At 35.4% G+C, this 21,462-nt stretch overlaps 1 protein-coding gene across 3 annotated transcripts in view; it reads right to left on the reverse strand.

The window, feature by feature from the left end:
* Window positions 1–9,991: 9,991 nt before the first annotated feature.
* The window catches only part of trak1a (trafficking protein, kinesin binding 1a), a 35,914-nt gene continuing 24,443 nt past the window's right edge, over window positions 9,992–21,462 (reverse strand). For all 3 annotated transcript variants that reach the window (XM_087806564.1, XM_087806562.1, XM_087806563.1), the window contains 11 exons: window positions 21,184–21,292; window positions 20,314–20,392; window positions 20,113–20,243; window positions 19,967–20,041; window positions 18,782–18,919; window positions 18,638–18,714; window positions 17,514–17,753; window positions 16,103–16,425; window positions 14,467–14,862; window positions 12,697–12,799; window positions 9,992–11,216 (listed from right to left, as the gene is read on the reverse strand). In XM_087806564.1, coding sequence (XP_087662690.1) covers window positions 10,400–11,216; window positions 12,697–12,799; window positions 14,467–14,862; window positions 16,103–16,425; window positions 17,514–17,753; window positions 18,638–18,714; window positions 18,782–18,919; window positions 19,967–20,041; window positions 20,113–20,243; window positions 20,314–20,392; window positions 21,184–21,292 — 2,488 coding nt within the window. In that variant the 3' untranslated portion in view covers window positions 9,992–10,399. The remainder of the gene's footprint in view (window positions 11,217–12,696; window positions 12,800–14,466; window positions 14,863–16,102; window positions 16,426–17,513; window positions 17,754–18,637; window positions 18,715–18,781; window positions 18,920–19,966; window positions 20,042–20,112; window positions 20,244–20,313; window positions 20,393–21,183; window positions 21,293–21,462) is intronic.

Genomic DNA, 21,462 nt, shown 5'->3' on the forward strand with positions numbered 1-21,462 from the left:
ATAGTTTTCAAACTGAGGAGACATCTTGTGGCCGTTCACGATTAAGACACTGTATCATGATACAGTGTCAAACAACTGATGCTGTATCATCAACACACTCACTAGTTACTATACATCCTTGAGCTCTAAAAATATGTGTGTGTGTGTGTTTGTGTGTGTGTGTTTGTGAGTGTGTGTTTGTGTTTGTGTGTGTGCGTGTGTGTGTGTTTGTGTGTTCATATTTTAGTAAACAATTCAACATTTAGAAAAATAATATTTTGTCATGAACCTAAAACAATAGTAATGTTTTTTGCTGTGATTGTTCAAGTACATGAAGTATTCATGAAGTCAAAGTGTGTTTTGTGTTGTTCAAATAATGATGTTAAATGTCTCCTCTGTGTAAAGAAACATCTGCTGTGTAGGTTTGTGTGTTTTATCTCTTTATGAAGGTCATCAGTGTTGAACCTGATTTATGGACCTTTTTGTGTTAATGGATCCAACATTTGCTGCCCACACACACACACGCACGTACACACCTAACCACAAACGCACGTACACGCACGTACAGACCAACACACACACGCATGCACGTACACACTTACACACACACACACACATACACACCTACACACACACGCACACACACGCACTTACACACCTATACACACACACATGTACACACAGACACACACACACAAGTACACACCTACAGACACAGACACGCACACATGTACACACACACATGTACACACCTACCCACGCATCTACAGACCTACACACAGACACGCACACACATGTACACACGCACGCACACACACACATCTTCAATAAAAGTATATCATTATAGAAAGTTTTTTTCACTTTTCACTACACTAGTTTCTGTTTCAAAACTTGACCTGGAAATCATCGCAATGCATTCTGGGTCTTTATTTGTGACTCGATCCTGAAAACAGTGAATTAAACAAAACATTTTCACTCCAGACGTTGATTTAAGTTAAGAAAAACTTTTTATTTAATTTTCTGTTGCACCGAAGATTCCAAACAAAAATGGATTCAAACTGATTATTTAAAAGCTTCAATAATGTCGACAAACTCATTTTCACACGTTCAGCAGAGAAATTACTGCCATTATTACACAATTTTCTTTGTTGGAAAAAATATAAATGAAAAGAACGAGTTCATTAAAAACACATTTGTACGAGGAAGAGACAAAAACATGTTAATCTCGTGAGTCATAGATAATTATAATCCAGGAACAAAGTCATCATCAGGTACAAACTTGTGTAAAATCTCATTAATGTGAAGCCATTTTAAAGTAGGAGACAGAGTTTTACACCACAGGGGGCGCTGTTCCACCACCTCTCTCTTCTCTGTATTTCCTGTACTTCAAACTGCTTCGTTATAAAATATTAAAACCACAATCATCTTTTTCAAAAGCTCACACATCAGCGTCTGGTCCTCTGTTGCAGCAGACAAACATGTGAATATCTTAAAATACTTTCTACACAAATAGATTTCAATGCCGTGACTCTAGACTTGTTATACAGCACAGGAAGAAGACCCCAGGAAGTTTAAACTGTGCCCAGTGTGTTTTTTCAAAATAAAGGCCTTTTGAAAATGACTTTTTTATTATATTAATGAATAGTGATGTTGTGGAGAAACAGTTAAAAGTTGGATGATACACTTAATGTAAAGGCTTTTATTTTGAAAATGACACATGTTGCTTAGTTTAGACTTCCTGTGGGTATTCTTGGTATTGATAAGGTATCATGACACAGCTGATGCTGTATCATGATACAGTATCAAACAACTGATGCTGTATCATGATACAGTATCAAACAACTTATGCTCTATCATGATACAGTATCAAACAACTGATACTGTATCATGATACAGTACAAAACAACCGATGCTGTATCATGATACAGTATCAAACAACTGATGCTGTATCATGATACAGTACAAAACAACTGATGCTGTATCATGATACAGTATCAAACAACTGATGCTCTATCATGATACAGTATCAAACAACTGATGCTGTATCATGATACAGTATCAAACAACTGATGCTCTATCATGATACAGTATCAAACAACTGATGCTGTTTATGCTACTTAAGGTGCTCTAGTTCAACTCCAGCAATGAATGTGTTTCATAGAATAATACGATGTATTTCCAAGTCTTTTACTTTGAAATAAGCACCCTGTACCCACTACCATAATACCTGTATCATATGAGCACTGAACTTTAGGAGTTTCACATCAGCGCAGGCTCGACTGTCGTACTTTTCTATGAAGGAGAAACGTGTGTTTGAAAAACAGATGAAAAACATCATGAAAGAATACAAACTACTAAATCATTAGAAACAAACTTCCTGTTGTTACCAAAACAAAATGGCGACTAGATGGTGGTCGACATCTGGTTCCTCACGATGAGACGCTTCAGGATTTGAACCCATGATGTCAACACACCTGCTGTGATGAGACGACGGCTACAGAGCCGGAGACAACTTCAGTCTCAACTCGAGTCACATCACGACACAAACGTCATCGTCACCTCCCTCCGTCCGAGCCCCGCGGAGGTAATTGTCGGGCTGCGAGGAGACCTCACGTCGCCATGGTAATTAAACGTCTGAAGCTTCAGGACCATCTTCCGCAGACTCATGCGTTCTTGTCTTTCTTTTCTTTCTTTCACAACTTCTGTCGGCGTCAACAGAGAGTCCTCGCGGCTGAGAGTCAGGACGGACTTTGTAGAAGTTGCGAGTCAAACTTTCATGTCTGGAGAAGACTGTGACGCCGCGAGAAGACCTCAGGGCTGAAGGACACTTTAGAAGAAGTTCAGAAGAAAGAAAACACTTTTTGAAATATACTGACGGACAAAAGAGATAAAAAAGATCAGATTTAAGGATTATTATCAAGTTTATCTATGTCATGATGAACTACGTAGAGCATCAGAATATTGATTATTATTCATTAAATATTTCAAAATAAACTTTTTTTTATTAATGTTTCTTAATCATTTAATTTAAATAATTTACTCCAATGTTGATATTATAAAGTAAGTTTTTCGTATAATTAACATTTTTAATAAATATTTTCAAAATAAAACTTTTTTAAAAACATACAGTTTGATATTCTAATTTCAATTATTCAAAAATAGATAATGTAAATAAATTTAAAAAAAATGATTCCTAACCTTTTAAATTCAATAGAAATATGTAGTTTTTGTATTGAGATGTAGTTTTATTTATAGCACTTTATTGTTTTTTAATAATTAAATGAAATTTTTTATTTATTTAAACATTTCCTAAATTACTTGTTTATTTTTAAACATATAGTTTATTTTTTTTAATTAAAAGTATTTAAAAAATACATTTACATTTTTGGCAGGTAACACTATTATGCCATTTGTTTCTAATTGAATTTAAAAGGGTTAACAAAAAAAAAGATTAGGACATTTATTTTGGAATTATTGTAATTAGAATATGGAACTTTATTTGTCAAACAATTGAAAATATTAAATTGTTTTATTAAATCATTAAAAATATATTAAATCTTTTCATTATTGAATTCAATTTCAATATAGAAATAACTGAATTATATTATTAAAAACGTTATTAAATTAAAACATTTCAATACAATTAATAAATAAATTATAAAAATTAAAATCAAAGGTTCAACGTTTTAAATGTTTAATTCAATATGACACTGATGTACTTCCGAACAAAAACAATTGAAAATCTAATTCAATTTTTCGAGGAATTGTCGACATTTCTTCAACTGCTGATGAAGTCACAGCATCTTGTCCGGAACGAGGCGTTCAAGTGACATCGTAAAAGCAGGAGAGTCACGAGGAGTCCCGACTTGTTGAACCTCAATAACATGAGAGTCAAAAACTTCGATCAGTCGAGGCCTTGAACCGAACATTCTCAGTAGATTCTTTAACAGCTTTTATTGAGGTTTCATGAAACATCTAGTGTGGTTTCAGGAAACAGTTGATGATGTTTAATGAAACAGCTGATGATGTTTTATGAATCAGCTGATGATGTTTAATGAAACCGCTGATGATGTTTAATGAAACAGCTGATGATGTTTTATGAATCAGCTGATGATGTTTAATGAAAAAGCTGATGATGTTTAATGAAACAGCTGATGATGTTTTATGAATCAGCTGATGATGTTTAATGAAACAGCTGATGATGTTTTATGAATCAGCTGATGATGTTTAATGAAACAGCTGATGATGTTTTATGAATCAGCTGATGATGTTTAATGAAACAGCTGATGATGTTTAATGAAACAGCTGATGATGTTTTATAAATCAGCTGATGATGTTTAATGAAACAGCTGATGATGTTTTATGAATCAGCTGATGATGTTTTATGAATCAGCTGATGATGTTTAATGAAACAGCTGATGATGTTTTATGAATAAGCTGATGATGTTTAATGAAACAGCTGATGATGTTTTATGAATCCGCTGATGATGTTTAATGAAACAGCTGATGATGTTTTATGAATCAGCTGATGATGTTTAATGAAACAGCTGATGATGTTTTATGAATCAGCTGATGATGTTTAATGAAACAGCTGATGATGTTTTATGAATCCGCTGATGATGTTTAATGAAACAGCTGATGATGTTTTATGAATCAGCTGATGATGTTTAATGAAACAGCTGATGATGTTTCATGAATCAGCTGATGATGTTTAATGAAGCAGCTGATGATGTTTCATGAATCAGCTGATGATGTTTAATGAAGCAGCTGATGATGTTTCATGAAATAACTGATGAGATTTCATGATGCATCTGATGAGGTTTCATGAAACAGTTGATGAGGTTTCGTGAAACAGCTGATGAGGTTTCGTGAAACAGCTTATGATTTTTAATGGAACAGCTGATGATGTTTCATGAATCAGCTGATGATGTTTAATGAAGCAGCTGATGATGTTTTATGAATCCGCTGATGATGTTTAATGAAACAGCTGATGATGTTTAATGAAGCAGCTGATGATGTTTTATGAATCAGCTGATGATGTTTAATGAAACAGCTGATGATGTTTAATGAAGCAGCTGATGATGTTTTATGAATCAGCTGATGATGTTTTATGAATCCGCTGATGATGTTTAATGAAACAGCTGATGATGTTTTATGAATCCGCTGATGATGTTTAATGAAACAGCTGATGATGTTTCATGAATCAGCTGATGATGTTTAATGAAGCAGCTGATGATGTTTCATGAATCAGCTGATGATGTTTAATAAAGCAGCTGATGATGTTTCATGAAATAACTGATGAGATTTCATGATGCATCTGATGAGGTTTCATGAAACAGTTGATGAGGTTTTGTGAAACAGCTGATGAGGTTTCGTGAAACAGCTTATGATTTTTAATGGAACAGCTGATGATGTTTAATGAAACAGCTGATGATGTTTTATGAATCAGCTGATGATGTTTAATGAAACAGCTGATGATGTTTAATGAAACAGCTGATGATGTTTTATAAATCAGCTGATGATGTTTAATGAAACAGCTGATGATGTTTTATGAATCAGCTGATGATGTTTAATGAAACAGCTGATGATGTTTTATGAATAAGCTGATGATGTTTAATGAATCAGCTGATGATGTTTAATGAAACAGCTGATGATGTTTTATGAATCCGCTGATGATGTTTAATGAAACAGCTGATGATGTTTTATGAATCAGCTGATGATGTTTTATGAATCAGCTGATGATGTTTAATGAAACAGCTGATGATGTTTTATGAATCAGCTGATGATGTTTAATGAAACAGCTGATGATGTTTAATGAAACAGCTGATGATGTTTTATAAATCAGCTGATGATGTTTAATGAAACAGCTGATGATGTTTTATGAATCAGCTGATGATGTTTAATGAAACAGCTGATGATGTTTTATGAATAAGCTGATGATGTTTAATGAATCAGCTGATGATGTTTAATGAAACAGCTGATGATGTTTTATGAATCCGCTGATGATGTTTAATGAAACAGCTGATGATGTTTTATGAATCAGCTGATGATGTTTAATGAAACAGCTGATGATGTTTTATGAATCAGCTGATGATGTTTAATGAAACAGCTGATGATGTTTTATGAATCCGCTGATGATGTTTAATGAAACAGCTGATGATGTTTTATGAATCAGCTGATGATGTTTAATGAAACAGCTGATGATGTTTCATGAATCAGCTGATGATGTTTAATGGAGCAGCTGATGATGTTTCATGAATCAGCTGATGATGTTTAATGAAGCAGCTGATGATGTTTCATGAAATAACTGATGAGATTTCATGATGCATCTGATGAGGTTTCATGAAACAGCTGATGAGGTTTCGTGAAACAGCTTATGATTTTTAATGAAGCAGCTGATGATGTTTTATGAATCAGCTGATGATGTTTAATGAAACAGCTGATGATGTTTAATGAAGCAGCTGATGATGTTTTATGAATCAGCTGATGATGTTTTATGAATCCGCTGATGATGTTTAATGAAACAGCTGATGATGTTTTATGAATCCGCTGATGATGTTTAATGAAACAGCTGATGATGTTTCATGAATCAGCTGATGATGTTTAATGAAGCAGCTGATGATTTTTCATGAATCAACTGATGATGTTTAATGAAGCAGCTGATGAGGTTTCATTAAATAACTGATGAGATTTCATGATGCATCTGATGAGGTTTCATGAAACAGTCGATGAGGTTTCGTGAAACAGCTTATGATGTTTAATGAAACAGAGAGTGTTGAGAGCGCCACCTAGTGATGCTGTCTCATGAAGCTTCGTAAATATTCATTGACAAACTGAGATGCAGTAACTGTTCTTTCTGGGTCATCAGACGTTTATTTTCCATCTCTTCAGAATATTTGCAGACACTAACTCTCTGTCTTTAGACAAGAAAAGAAAGATGGAAATAACAAAATAATCATTAAAAAAATGATAATATTTCTACATGAAAGTGTTTCCGAGCTGCAGAACATCTCATGGTTCTGAACAATCGTCTGAAGTGGATCTTCTGCTCAACAAGTGCAGAGAAGCTTCTGTGCGAGGCTCTCCTTCACAACAGAAGTCATTCATGCAATGAGTATTTGAACATTTTCATTATTATTCTTTATTTTTCTTTTTTCTTTTTAATTTAATGTTTGTCAGGAATGAGCGTCAAGTAAAAAGATTATTACGACATTATGACAAGATCAAAATCAAAAAAATAATTGATTTCAAAATAAAGGTCTTACAAAAATACATTTATTGCTGGGATAACTTCAAACTTAAAATCTTTATTTCGAGATTAAAGGCGGATTAAAAATAAAAGTATTCATTACAAGATAAAAGTCACACAAAAATATATTCGTTGTGAAATTTAAGTCATACAAACATGTATTACAAGATTCAAATATATTTGTATAAAAATACTGTACTTTTGAGATCAGTCGTACAAAAATACATTTATAACACATTAAAGTGGTATAAAAACATTTATATTGAGAATGAAGCAAACAAAAATACTACATTTAGAAAAAAATATTAATAGCGTTTTTATCTTAAAGAAGATTAATTGACATTCATGATGTTTTATTTCAAGATAACATTGTAGAAAACTGTGAAAAACCTGCTCAAAAACCAGTGACACTCAAATTCGACTTGAGAAACATTTCTTTATCTCAACACAAACAAAATAGATTTTCTTCTGAAATCTCTTGTTCTTTCCCGGATCTGATCCGTCTGTTGCCGCCATCTGTCGAACACTGACCCCTCGCGGGCAAGAGTGGAACTACAGCTTGTTTTGCAGCGGTATTAAGGTGTTTTTGTTTCTTTAAAATACGTCAAAAATATATTTTCTACCATAAAACAAGTCCCTTCATTTAAAAGAAATAATTCTATCAATTAAAAATCGCTTCCATAATAATAATAATAATGAAAAAAATCCATCGAAACAAAGTCGTTTTAATAAAAAACTACAACTAGATAAATATATACTTATTTTATCTACGTAGAGAAATTCGCAAGAACTACTGTTTTCAAATAAAATAGGGTGCTTTAATAAAAGCCATTTTTAATAAAATAACAGATTATTTAACAAATAATCATTTTAAGTTTAAAACTCACTTTCGTTTGATTTAAATTGTTTTCTTTAATTGATTGTCTTTTTTGTGTCTGGGTCAAAATAAATATAATAAAATAATTCTGTCTTTATTGTTTAATCAAACGTTTTTTTATGTTTTTTTTTATTGAAAATATTATAAATTTAACATAATTTTTAATTTAAAAAAAGCAAGTATTTTTCTTCAAACAAAAAAGAGGTTTGGTCATTGTTTTTATTGAGTCTGTAGCGTGGAATAAAACAAAAAACGTTTCAGCTCCAACTATCTCAACACAATCCTCAAGTCAGCAAGAATATATACACAACAATTTACAACAATGTTTCATTTGAGGGAAAACATTTCAAGGCATATATTGTACATAAATGTTTGTACACAGCAGACAATAACTTGCATTCAGAAGTCAAACAGCCTCACACACATACACACACAGACATACTGTGATCAGACACAAAGTAACACACCGATGCTGAAGTGCACACAAAGATTTGAGCTAAACACAAACAAAAATCTTTTTCAGTCAAGAACGATAAGTTTCCTTTTTCAACATTTAAGGCTGACGTACGGAAATAAATCAATGTCAGAAGATCCTTGAATTAACTTTAAAATTTCACAATTTTTATTTTTATTTATTTTATTGTATTTTTTTAGTATAGTTTACACTACTTCTATATTGGTAGATTGTTTTTTTTTAAATACTTGATTAACAAAAATCGTTTTTAATATATATATTTTTTAAATGTACTGGTGTTTATTCTATATATTCAAATTTCAATCATTGAAATATAATTTGATAAATATTTTAATATGATTTATTTCAACCTTTGGTGTATAAATTATTGAATCAAATTGTTTGAAAAAAAAAAAAGTCACAGAAACATTTCATTAAAAAAAAAACAAAGTTTAAACATTTGAACTGTTAAATGAATCCAATGATCTTCTGACACTGATTTACTTACGTACGGAATACATTCAACTGTCACTCAAACAGGTTCCAGACATTTGAGCCGTCCCCGCCAACAGGTTTGTGGAAAGTGCTGATCTGGATTGAAAGTTGTTTGTCTCACTTACTTAAACGAAAAAAAAATGAAAAAAAATAACATTTTCATGGTTTGCTCTGTGGACGTTAAAAAAGTTATGATAAAGTTTTGACGTGAAACATCAAAACGTTAGAATCAGTCGTCAATGCTCCAGGTTCAAGTTTGACAGAAACTCCTTCACAAAACAAAAACTAAAACGTTGATGGTAGTCAGCAAGTTCAAAAGCAAACACGTTAGTATTAAATCAAAGTCCATTTTTTGAGGCACATCGTCGACGTTTGGTTTGTGTGACTTTTGTTCGTTCTGGTCTCTGGACGAAGGTTTTGCAACACGCAAAGCTAATTAGCAAGTTAGCATAGCATTAGCAATGACGTCAAAATAAACTTTTAAAAAAAAGGAGGTAAAAATCGGTTAAAAGTTGATTGTTAAAAGGTCTCGATGACTAACACATAGTTGCGTTACATTTAGCCGCGTCGAGCTAAGAAGCTACAGAGTCGGAAACAACAACTGGGTTTAAATCAGTTCAAATGGTTTAGTTTTAATATTCTAACCAAGTATTAGGTTTAGTTTATGTTACTTTGACAACATGTTGACTTTTTTCATGTTTGCTTGTTTAGTTATTATATTTTTTAATTCTCTTAAGAACAATATTATAATGTTGTTTGTGTAAATCAGTGCCATCACAATATTGAATTTATTTAACATTTAATGTTGTTTAAAAAAAAAGAAAGAAATAATTTAACAATTAAATTAAATATAATTAATATTCAAAGGTTCTTTATACATTTTTAAAATCATTTAATTTGAAATAAAATCCATATAAAATAATAATTCTAAATCAAATACATGAATTTGTAGACTTTTACATTGTCACTATCAAAACAAAATATTTATATTTTAAATATATAATAATATTTTTTAATTGAAACAAATCAATAAAGTTGAACCTTTCTATATATAAATTATTCAATCAGATTATTTTTTTAAAAAAAGATTCCAATAAAGACATTCAAAGGTCGAACATTTGAAATAATTCATTATTCTGACACTGATTTACTTCAGTACTAATCAACAGATTTAAAGGCAAATATTATTCTTGTCGTCGATCATGTGACTTTTTACTGATGATAAAACCATGTAACAGTTAACGGGTGTCGCTTCAACAGTTTGGGTCTTTAAACTCAACAAAGAAAAGGCAACAATGTTTTTAGATGCTAGTTAGTGATGCTAGTTAGTGACGCGAGTCGACCATCACGTCCACCAGTTCTCAGGATTATTACTAGCCGAGTCCTTCCGTCGGGCTCCTCTGCCTCTGGTGGCGACCTGTGGAACTGCGTCCTGTAACGTCACGCTGGGAGGCAATAGTATCTTGGAGCTGGAGGGGCCCCCGGGGTCTGTCATGGCCATGCTGGCCCCCACCATAGCGGGGTAGCTCCTGTTCCTCCTCAGGCCCACCTTCAGACCCGGGAGGCCCCCGCCCAGCGCCCCGGGGCCCAGCAGAGGGTTCCCGCCGGACAGAGTGGGAAAGAGTTTGAGCTTGTCCACGAGTCCCAGGTTCAAGTTGTCCTCGTCTGTCTGGTCCTCGACCAGGACCTCCCTCAGGATGCTGCGGGCGGGCTTAGAGGCCAGGAAGGCGTCGTAGGGCGGCTCCTCCTCGGAGGGGCTGAACTGGAACACCGGGCGCGAGGCTCTGAAGGGGGAGTTGGGGGGCGTGGAGGGCTGCAGGGCGAGAGAGTCCGGGCGTCTCGGCGGCGTCTCGTAGTCGGGCGGCGCCGGAGTGGAGGCGCTACTGCCGTCCGACGCCCGGTCCCAGCTGCAGGGGTCGTAGACCGACGCGGAGATGCCCTGCTCCAGCAGGAGGCGCACCAGCCCAAAGGAGGTGCTGGTGGTCCGGGTGGAGTCCCGGCGGTGGGTGGAGGACTCGGAGCGGGACGGCGAGAGGCGGCGGGGGGTGCAGGAGGGGGTGCAGGAGGGCGTGAAGGAGGGCGTGTGCGGGCCGGAGAAGGGCAGCGGCGAGGAGCAGGTGGTCGGGGAGGAGATGCAGGAGCTCGTCTGATAGGTCGACGCGCTAGAGACACAATGACAGACATTCACTCGTCGACACAAACCTATGGAAGTCGATCCATAAACATGTTGAGTTAATTTAACATTTTAATTTAGTTTTTTGATTGAAATGTTCACATTTTTTGGTAGGTTATTATTATTTCCTTATGAATAATTTACCTCAATGTTTTTTATATTTAAAGGTTGCATTTGTTTTAATTTAATAATCAGTTAGTTTTAGTGTTTTTCTGTTTGATATTTTAATTCCAATAACTCAACAATAAATGTTGTAAATGATATATATATATTTAAATTGTAGCCTTTTAAATTCAACACAAAGCTACTTGATCGATCAAGTCACATGATCGTCTGCGCATCCCATGATTGGCTGAAAGTTTGATCAAGTATCTCTTTTGGTATTTTCTGATATTTCTCTATTATACCAACATTTTTAAATTGAATTAAAAAGGCTGTGAATCAAAAAATACAGATTTTAGAATTCTTGTTTTTTAGTTATAAGAATTATAATATTAAACCATGTGTAAAATAATTCATACAAGTTCGATGATATTCAATAAAAACAAATTCAACCTTTTAATAGAGAAAATCTAACATTATATTCTTCACAAAAGAAACAAATGTTTCAAAACATTTCAATAAAAAAAACAACATTTAAAATGTTAAATTAATTCAACAACATGTCGACACTAAAATACTTGAAAATCTCGTTAATCTCAGATCAAGTCAAACTCAGATAAAAAACAAAGGTTAAAGTTGAAGTTAGTTATTTGTGTCGTCGAACACGCTCGTGCTGCGTCAACACTCACGTCATCGGCGCTCGACGCCCGACACGACAAACCACTGATACAATTCCTCTTCCTCCTTATCATCATCATCACATGACCTGCCAGAGCCAACCAGGAGGCAGGAACAGAGTTTGTTGAAAGCACTGGTCAAGACAAATCGACACTAAAGAGAGAAAGGTTTCCTTCGTAGTTTTTAACTGAGAAACACTGCCCTCTAGCGTTCTACAATTGTCAATACCCGTTGACACCCGGTTTGCTTTGAATAAAAGTTACCGTTACTTTGTTTTGAACAGTGGAGAGAAACAAAAACTAATCTTTCAACTTCAGGATGTCTTTTTTTTCACCTCCATCCCAGTTGTCAACGAATAGTACCACCATATCATTTTGTGATCAAGTGACAAAAACGAGATGCAACGAAAAAGAAGTCGCTGATGAATCAAAACGTGCCTAGAAAAGGTTTTGAAAAACCATCATGTTAAGACGTTGTTTCATTTCGTTCTCTGCATGATATTGACACAATGATGTGGTGCGTTCAATAATGTAGGACAAATTAAATGTACAGAAAAACAATTACATTTATGAATGAATTAAACTGTGAGCTTTAAAATTAAAAATTAAAAAAGTTGAATATAAGCAGAATTATTGAGTCATTTTTCGGGCTCTAAATAAAGGGCGATCAATAAAAGTAAAGCGGGTTACCTCGGGGTCACAGAGGTCATCTGATCCGACGGATGCAGGATCCTGCAGGTAGTGAAGGTGTACGTGGAGCTGGTGTGCGACTGACACTTGCCTGGAAAATTGACTGGAGGAGAGGGAAGCAGATCATTAGAGTCAGTCCATGAGCCTTACATTGAAATTCAGGAAAAAAACACCAAAAAGCAGAAAATCCCGCAGTAATTTCAGACCCTGAATTAGTTGTGTGTCCATTATTTAAGACCTCTGTGTGTGAAACATTTTGATATAATTATGGTTCCCTCACCAAAATGCATCACAGCAGTATTTTTGGAGATGGAGTTTGCTTTAATTTCCTAATGTCTGATGTAAGTGAGTAAGTAAATTATATTTGTAGAGCCACTTTGTATATCAGTGTCACAAGAATATTAAATGTTTTAATCTAACATTTAAAAATGTCTTTTTTGAAATGTTCTTGTAGTTTAAATATAACGTTATTTTAAAAAAAAGTCAATAGTTACTATATTAAAAGGTTTAATTTTTAAATAATTAAATATACTTTTATTTTAAAGGAACATTTTCATATTATTATTCCAATAATAAGGATTAAAAATGCTGCGAATAATAAATGAGTAAACATTATAATAATAATAATATAAAGTCAGTTATTATTTTTAATTAGATTATTAAAGTCTCTGTTATTTAATGCTTAAAAAAACCACAAAATTTCAAATGTTAAATACATTCAATATTCTGATTACACTGGTGTCCTACTATGGACGTACTAGGTCAGTTTTAAATACACAATATTGTGTGTATCTTTGTGTCACCACAGCGTGAGGCTCAGAGGTGACCTACAGTCCAATATTAACTCTGTCATGTGATCATGTGACCTGGAACAGCTGCTGCGACGACACCTGATAGGAAGACATTCTGACGGTGAAAGTCAGAACGAGAGAGAGAAAGAGAATCAGTGGTAGTTTCATGAGCGAAGAGCGAAGAGCGAGAACTTCAAATGAGAATTAAATTATCTTTAGTGTTTGATGATTGAAGACGTATGGAAGTAAATCAGCGTCAGAACATTAACTTAATTTAACATTTCAAATGATGGTAAATGAAGCATTGAATTATTTAAATAGAATAATTCAATTTTAAATTAATGAGTTTATGTATAGTTAAACAAATAGAGTTTGATTAATGCGAATAATAAAAAATAAAATGTCTTAATTTATTTATGTGTAGCCTGTTTAATTCAACATAATAATGCTGTTTATAATAGTGCCACCATTTTTATATTGGAATTATAAGGATAGAAATACATTTTTTAAATTGAATTTACAAAACATAATTTGGAATAATTGGAATACATTTTTATGTGTAAATAAATATTGTTTATTTTATTCAAAATATTTTCAAACAAGTCTATGTAATTATTTATATATAGAAATGTTTACATTGAATTTATAATGGAAATTCATTTTGATATTGTAATTCCAATAATTCACAAAAAAAAAAATATGATTCAATTATAAAAATAAAATGTAATCTTTCCATATAGAAATCATTAGAAATATTAAATTAATTCTTCTGACGCTGATTTACTTCCGTAGAGATTTGCACAAAAGGGAGAGTCGAAGGTCGAGTAAAAAAAAACAACAAACTATGTACTGTGTTCTGGAGGTTCAGGTGCTGCACGTGGACTTCAGTGACGGGACCATTAACAGAGGAAGGTTTCATGTCGTGGTTATTCCCCCCCCGCCCACTGCTCCCTGAGCAACAGCAGCTATGAAGCCTCACCAGGCAGGTGGTCCACGGCGCTGGTCGGGAAGAGATCCTGCAGCTCCAGGTTCATGTCAGGGGACGGCAGGAGCGGGTCAGCGGATGTCGGGGGGGTAGAGGACTTCGACACGTCCTCGGGGTCTTCGCGAGGCAGCAGGTTTTCCAAGCGTCCGTTGCAGCGAGCGGTGGGAGTCGAGGTAGAACACGCCGGTCCGAAGGTGTCCGAGGAAAATCCTGAAAAGGCGTCGCATGACAGGTCGTCCTCCTCCGGTTGGTCCAGGTAGTCCTCGGGCAGCTCGTCCTGCTCGTCCATCAGGCTGCAGAAGCCCTTGGTCACCACGCCGGGCCGGGGGTCCAGCAGGGCGCCCATGTGGGGCTGAGCCAGCTGCTGCCAGGCGTGCAGCGTCGCAGAGCCTGCAAGACAAACACAAGAGCACGGATGGATCGGTTTCATGTGGTCGAGTCGTCGTTTCAGTCACACTTTAGCGTCTAAAATCAACTTCATTATTGAGTTTTCATTAAGATGTTGACCCTGAAGCAAACAGAACAACTTCCTGTTTCGTTTACAAATTATAAAGTTTGATTCCATGGGTTTTAAAATCATAATTAAAGTCCAAACTGACGATGAGTCGTGAGCAAAGAGACGTAAGGAAAGAATGAGAGGAAAAAGAGATTCAAAGGAAAATGTGTCATTTTATTGACAACACAAACAGAGAATGAGAAACAAGGAATGAGAAAACACAACAGAAAGAGCAGAGATGAAGCCAGAAGTTATTTATCTGTAGCAAATAATAAAAGAAAATAAGTAATGGGTTTATAGTGTTTTAAACTCTCTCCACACTTATTCTTCAATACATGCATTATTGTTTTCGTTTTTATTTTGAACATGTGTCTTTCTGTTCAACTTAAATTACCATAAATGTAGGAACAATCAATCAATAAATTTTTCCAGATATTAGACAATCTCCAACACTAGATGGCGCACCTGGTTCACTTTATAGTTAGCGTTTTAGTATCTAAAATGTTCAGTTAGTTTTTATAATAAATAAAGCATTTCAGCGGAATATAACAACTCACTCATGAAGATGGACACAATATACGAGTAAAATGAAAATGTTTACTTATTGCTGTTAGTTTAAAGATTAAACAAATTATTTATTTAAGTTATTTTTCATGAACTATAGTTGAATAAATGTACGTGACAATATAATGTTACAATAAGATTCAAACTCTTCAATGTAACTTTTTTAAACATTATAACGCAGGAACTACTAATTAAAAAAAAAAACTATTCCACCTCTCGCCAGCAGGTGTCGCATGAACACTGTGGAAACAAACTAGAAAGTGTTCGGTGCTTCGGGTTTTGAACCCGCAGTGTGTCTGAAATAAAAGGAGTGTTTAAGGTTCAAGCTTCCGTCTTGTTCCAACATCTCCAGCAGACCCGCGAGCCAGCCTCCAGACCTCCTCACGCCGGAGCTCCCGGGGTCAGGAGAGGGTCGTAGAAAGACGTGGGAGCGGCTGCGATTGTGGACAATCACGTAATGTTTCTGAAGACTCGGGAATGAAGGATTCTGGGATGTAAGAAGGGTCAAACCATCGGGGCGGAGCTTGACCACGGGACGTTCGTCCGGGCTTGGGTTCTCACTATAATCACCTTCCAGCGGTTTGACGATCTGCAGCTTCTCCGGCAGGTAGGAGCGCGAGGTGAAGGAGTACCCCGACCAGATGCTGCCCAGGGACGGGTGGGAGTAGAAGGACAGCAGGCTCTCGGTGGGCGTCCCCGGACCCCCGCTGCTGTCGCCCTTCTCGTCCTCTCTGCCCAGGAACGACAGCTTCCTCTCGCGCTCTTCTTCTAGGAATCGCTTCTCTGAGAGGTAGTTGTCTCGACGGAGGGAGAGACGATGCAAGGCCGCCTGCAGGTCTCTGCTGCCGGGGGTTCCCGGGGTGCCGGGAGGTCGTTTGTTCGAGTCCTCGGACCTGAGCGGCAGAGAGAAAAAAAGTAGAATTATTTTCTCACAACCAAATTTATGATACGGGAATGATGTTTTCATTTTTGTATTTGTATCATTGCTTGTATAAAATAAAATAAAACATTTCAACATAATTAACAATTAACATGTAAATATTTATGGTGTTTTTTTATTTTTTAGTTGCAATTAAACTTCCGGCCTCTAGATGGCAGCAGCGGCTTACATCCTCCGCAGCTAAAGGAACATCAAAATCTGGCGATGACTGAGGATGAGAGGATAAATAAGTAGGATTTGTTTTTTTTGGGTATGAAATCACAATTTTATTTTATATAAGTTATTTTTTGATTTATATTTCATTGAAAATGTTTGTAAAATAAAATAGTTCACTTGTTTTTTAATTTTTTTACAATTAAAATGCAAATACTCATGATGTTTGGTCATTTTTGTTTTGCAATTTAACTTCCTGCAGCTTAAGGAACAATGCTATCCCACACGATCCCTGTGATGACTGAGGACAAGAGGATACAGTTGACTCCAGCAGCTTTTTAAAGCTGATGTTTGGACATATCTTGGTTTGAAAACAAATAAAAGCAGTTACGACTTTTCGTTTTCCTTTTTTCTTTCAAATCACATTTTTTTTTTTTTTTTTTATGGTTTGGTCTTTACAAAATAAAATAATTCAATTATTTTTTCACGATCAACATGTATATATTCACAACGTTTGTTAATTTTTGTGCCACAACTAAACTTCAGACCACTAGATGGCAGCAGTCATCACATCCTCCGCAGCAAAAGGAAGTAAGAAATCCCGCAAAAATCCCGGCTATGACTGAGGACAAGAGGATACAGTTGACTCCAGCAGCTTTTTAAATCTGATGTTTGGACATATCTCGGTTTGAAAACAAATAAAAGCAGTTACGACTTCGTCAAGAGTCATGTGGTCTGTAAATTCTGCAACACCACAGTCAAGTTCTCGACAATACTACACATATATACTTGTTACTTCACTATCACTATATATCGTATCGTTGACCCTGTATCGTGATATACGTATCGACACATTGTTGACACACCAAACGATAAATAAATCGTCACCCGTCGTCAGGAGAGCCGTTGAAGCAGCCACTCTTGTTGTCCGGAATAATCCCACTTCCTGTGTCTCCCGCGTACATGGAGTTGGGCCGAGGGGTGCCGAGCGAGCTGGAGCGTCCTGAGGTGGAGCACGAGGTCCGGTTGGACCCCGGGATGTTGAGGGGGGACGGGCCTAGCGAGGAACGTTGCTGGCGCATCAGGTTTAGGTTCTTCACGGTCTGGAAGACGCGCTTCGGTTGAAGTCTGTGGAAGAAATAAGATGTTATTACCTATAAAATGATGTTATCATTAGATGTTGATATCTGGGGGTCAGTTCTTCAAATGTAATCTGACGGGATTCTGGTTTTCTGGATCAAATCCTGAAGTTGTTCTGAATGGAAAGAAGGATTCTGAAATCTGATTGGATCTAATGAAGTCTAATTAAATCTGGAGTAAACCCAACATTTTGTGTCGCTTAAAAAATGTCAGTAGGATCTGAAAAAACTAATAATAAATAATATATTAATAGCAATAATAATTAACTTAAGTTTGACTTGATTTGTGATGAAGAAGATAAAGTTCATAGACCAACAACTAAGCCTTTCGTAGTAAAGTAAAAATCAAGTAAACATGTACTTACTTACATTGTATCGTGTCATAAAATAAACCCCCAGAGTTGTAAAAAAATAAAATATATATATTCTATAGTGATGTCCTGCATCAATGTATATGAATTATACTAGTACAACATTAAAAAAAACAACTATTAAGACTCTTTTTAATTAAACCCTTTTCAAAATATCCACAAAAAAAAAAAATCATAAATAGAAGTTGATGTTAATATAATTGTTGTGTTATCTTAAATAAATCATAAAAATAGAAGGATTATCTGATCCTGGAGAGACAAAAACGTGATTTACAAGATCATTCGTTTAACAATTCGCCCTGGATTACCATCCGATTCCACAAATCTGAAGGATTCCTTACTAATTCAGAGCTACACTTTCTGCTACTTTGTGTGCTGTGCAAGCGAGCTCTGATCTACTAACGCCACCTGCTGTTCAAACTCACTGGACTATCAAAGACACAAATGCGATTTCAAATGCTTAAAAACATTTGATGAGGTCTCCACATGATGGAGGTGGTACCTTTGCTCCTCCACGTCCGGGTCTTCCATCTGAATCTCCTTCCTCATCGTTCCTTCAATCTCTGCCGCCAAAGAATCCTGGAAGGAGAATTAAAACGTCAGCCCAGGTTCTGTGGCACAGGAAAGACGTGTGATCGCTGCCCACCAGGGGGAACATTCCCAGAGAGTGGAAGCGTCTCTGAGAGTTGAGCGGGAGGGTTTTGTTCCTCAGGTTCTTCAGCTCCTCCTGAGCCTCGCGCAGCATCTCCACACACTCGGCGTACTTGTCTTGCAGCTCGCACAGCTGTGGAGAGAAGATCGTCCGGAGATGTTCGGACAAACAAGTGATCATCTATCGAAGGAATAACGACGACAAGAACCAGCAGATTTGAAACACGTCCACGATCAATTGATTTTTGTTTTTACGCATATAACATTATTATAATACATTTAAAAGGCTTTGAATTAAAATAGTTTAAATTTATAACATTTATTTTTGAATAATTACAACAAACTCTACCTGAAAAAACGTTATGTATATATTAAATATTCTCATTTAAACTCAAGTATATAAAGAAAGAAAAATGAAACGAAAAGGAATATTAATATATGAAAAGGAATATCAAATGAAACAAAAACAAAAAAAAGCTCATACTTTTCAATGAGCAAATTGTTGAATTCATTAAAAGACAAATTAAATGTTTATATTAAATAGTATCTGCTGTCTGTCACTTAAAAATACCATGTCTATGTAATAGCTGGAACATTCAAGTATTTTTATAAGAGAAATAGTCATTTTATTTTGAAATTTAGTTTAAAAAAAAAAAAAAGAAAGAATGTTTAATGACCATTTTTTTCTACCTTAGACTGTCTGGACATGGATAACGGTTTAGATTTATATTTACACTACATTTTAAACACAATTTCCAGAGCTTATAAAACAAAAGTAAATACAATGTCTCCTAAGCTGAATACAACTGTATGTTTGGCTTGTTAAGGTTGACTTTACTGGAACAAAAATAAAAAATAAAAAATCATGTGCATTCTGAACCCTGGCATTAATCCAGATGTGTGCAGTATTGGCAATTTAATTATTCACTTATTATGAACATTTTTTAACAACATATATCTAAATTTGATGTGACCTGAAAAGCTCCCATAATGCTTTGCCGCCCAGTCAGTCCTTCACAGCTGACGATGACTTTTAGCAACAAAGACGGTAATACAGTATTGTATCGACCAATTAGTCGACACTAAATAGAGCAGTAGAGAAATAATATTAATATAATATAATTAATTAAAATAACAGTATAGAAAGGCATCATGGGAGTTGTGTTGTTGAAGCTCTCACCTCAGCCGTGAGTTGTCTCTGAGCGTCTTTGGCGGCTCCCAGGTGCTGAGTGAGCTCCTCGTTCTCCACAGCGCCCTGCATCAAACGAGATCATGTCTCCTCCACAAGAAACATCTAAAAGAACGGTTTGCAGGGTGACAACGTACCAGCTTGGATTTCCTCTGCAGGTCCACGATCTGAGACAGGAGGTGTGTGATCTCCTCCTGCAGTCTGGAGACATCTTCACTCTTTCTGGACAGATCTTCAGACAACGACGAGACCTGCCGGTTGGCGTGACCTAAAAAAAAAAAAAAAGGGTCAAAAGTTTTTGCAGCAGTTAAAAGTTCTCAGGAGGAAGAAACTCTCACGTAGTTCTGTGACACAATCGTTGACCAGCTGCTGCTCCTTCTCCTCGTACGAGATGGTTTCTGTCTCCAAGTGGCTGGCCTGGAGTTCAAGAGGTACGGAAGTGTATCAGTGTCAGAAGAATCAAGGGAACATTTTTCTTTATTTCAATGTTTTTTCAAGAACTGAACTATGTATAAATTGAGTTATTTGTATATTGAAATTAATAGTATTGAATTAATAGTTTATTTTAATTTAAAACAACATTTTTTTTTCTAAATTATCGATAAGAAAAACCTTTTTGTTTACATTAATTCATTTTTCCTTTTTTATATTTTATATTTAATATTAAAAGCTACATTTAAAAAAATATTGAATTTAGAAAATGTATGCTTGGATTATTAGAATATTAAACTCATTTTTTTAAATCGATTTTTTTTTAAATAAAAACAAATTCAACGTTTAAATATACAGTTTAATGAATAAAATAAAAAATAAAAATCATTCAATGCTGTGTCTATTTCTATACAGGAAACTCTCAGGATATTTAAATTGTTTCTTGTTTTGCATTTTAGCCTTTTAGCTTTGGCTACAAACAAGGTTAGAAAAATAGACTTGTTTTTATTTTTATCTTGAACAATTCCTCATGTCAAGGCTTCAATTCAAGATGGACGTTACAGACGAGCAGTATGGAGGTATTTGGATGTTTTTAAGTGGCCTTAAACATCTGTATAGGTCAATATATCAACATGAACATTAATCTACTTTATTTGAAGGCCACATCAAATCTGTGAACTGGATTCCTCTCAAAAACTGCTGCTCTCATGTCCTGTAGGTTTGATGATTTAAAAAAAAAAAGTGGAACATTGAAGGCGTATAAAACATTTCAGTACCTTCTGAAGCAGAGATTTGTTCTCCTCCTCCAGATCCTTCAGTTTCTTCTGCAGCAAATCCAGGGGGAAGAAATGTGGTGTCGATGTGTTGTGCTCAGTGGTTCGAACGCTGTCAACACACACAATCATGTGACTTTATTTGGTGTTTTACAAAGGATATATACAGTGAAGAAGTTGAAGTATTTGAACACCCTGCTATTTTGCAAGTTCTCCCACTTAGAAATCATGGAGGGGTCTGAAATTTTCATGGTAGGTGCATGTCCAATGTGTGAGAGATAA

Source organism: Callionymus lyra, chromosome 13 (genome assembly GCF_982586985.1).
Source record: "Callionymus lyra chromosome 13, fCalLyr1.hap1.1, whole genome shotgun sequence".
NCBI classification, from domain to species: Eukaryota; Metazoa; Chordata; class Actinopteri; order Syngnathiformes; family Callionymidae; genus Callionymus; species Callionymus lyra.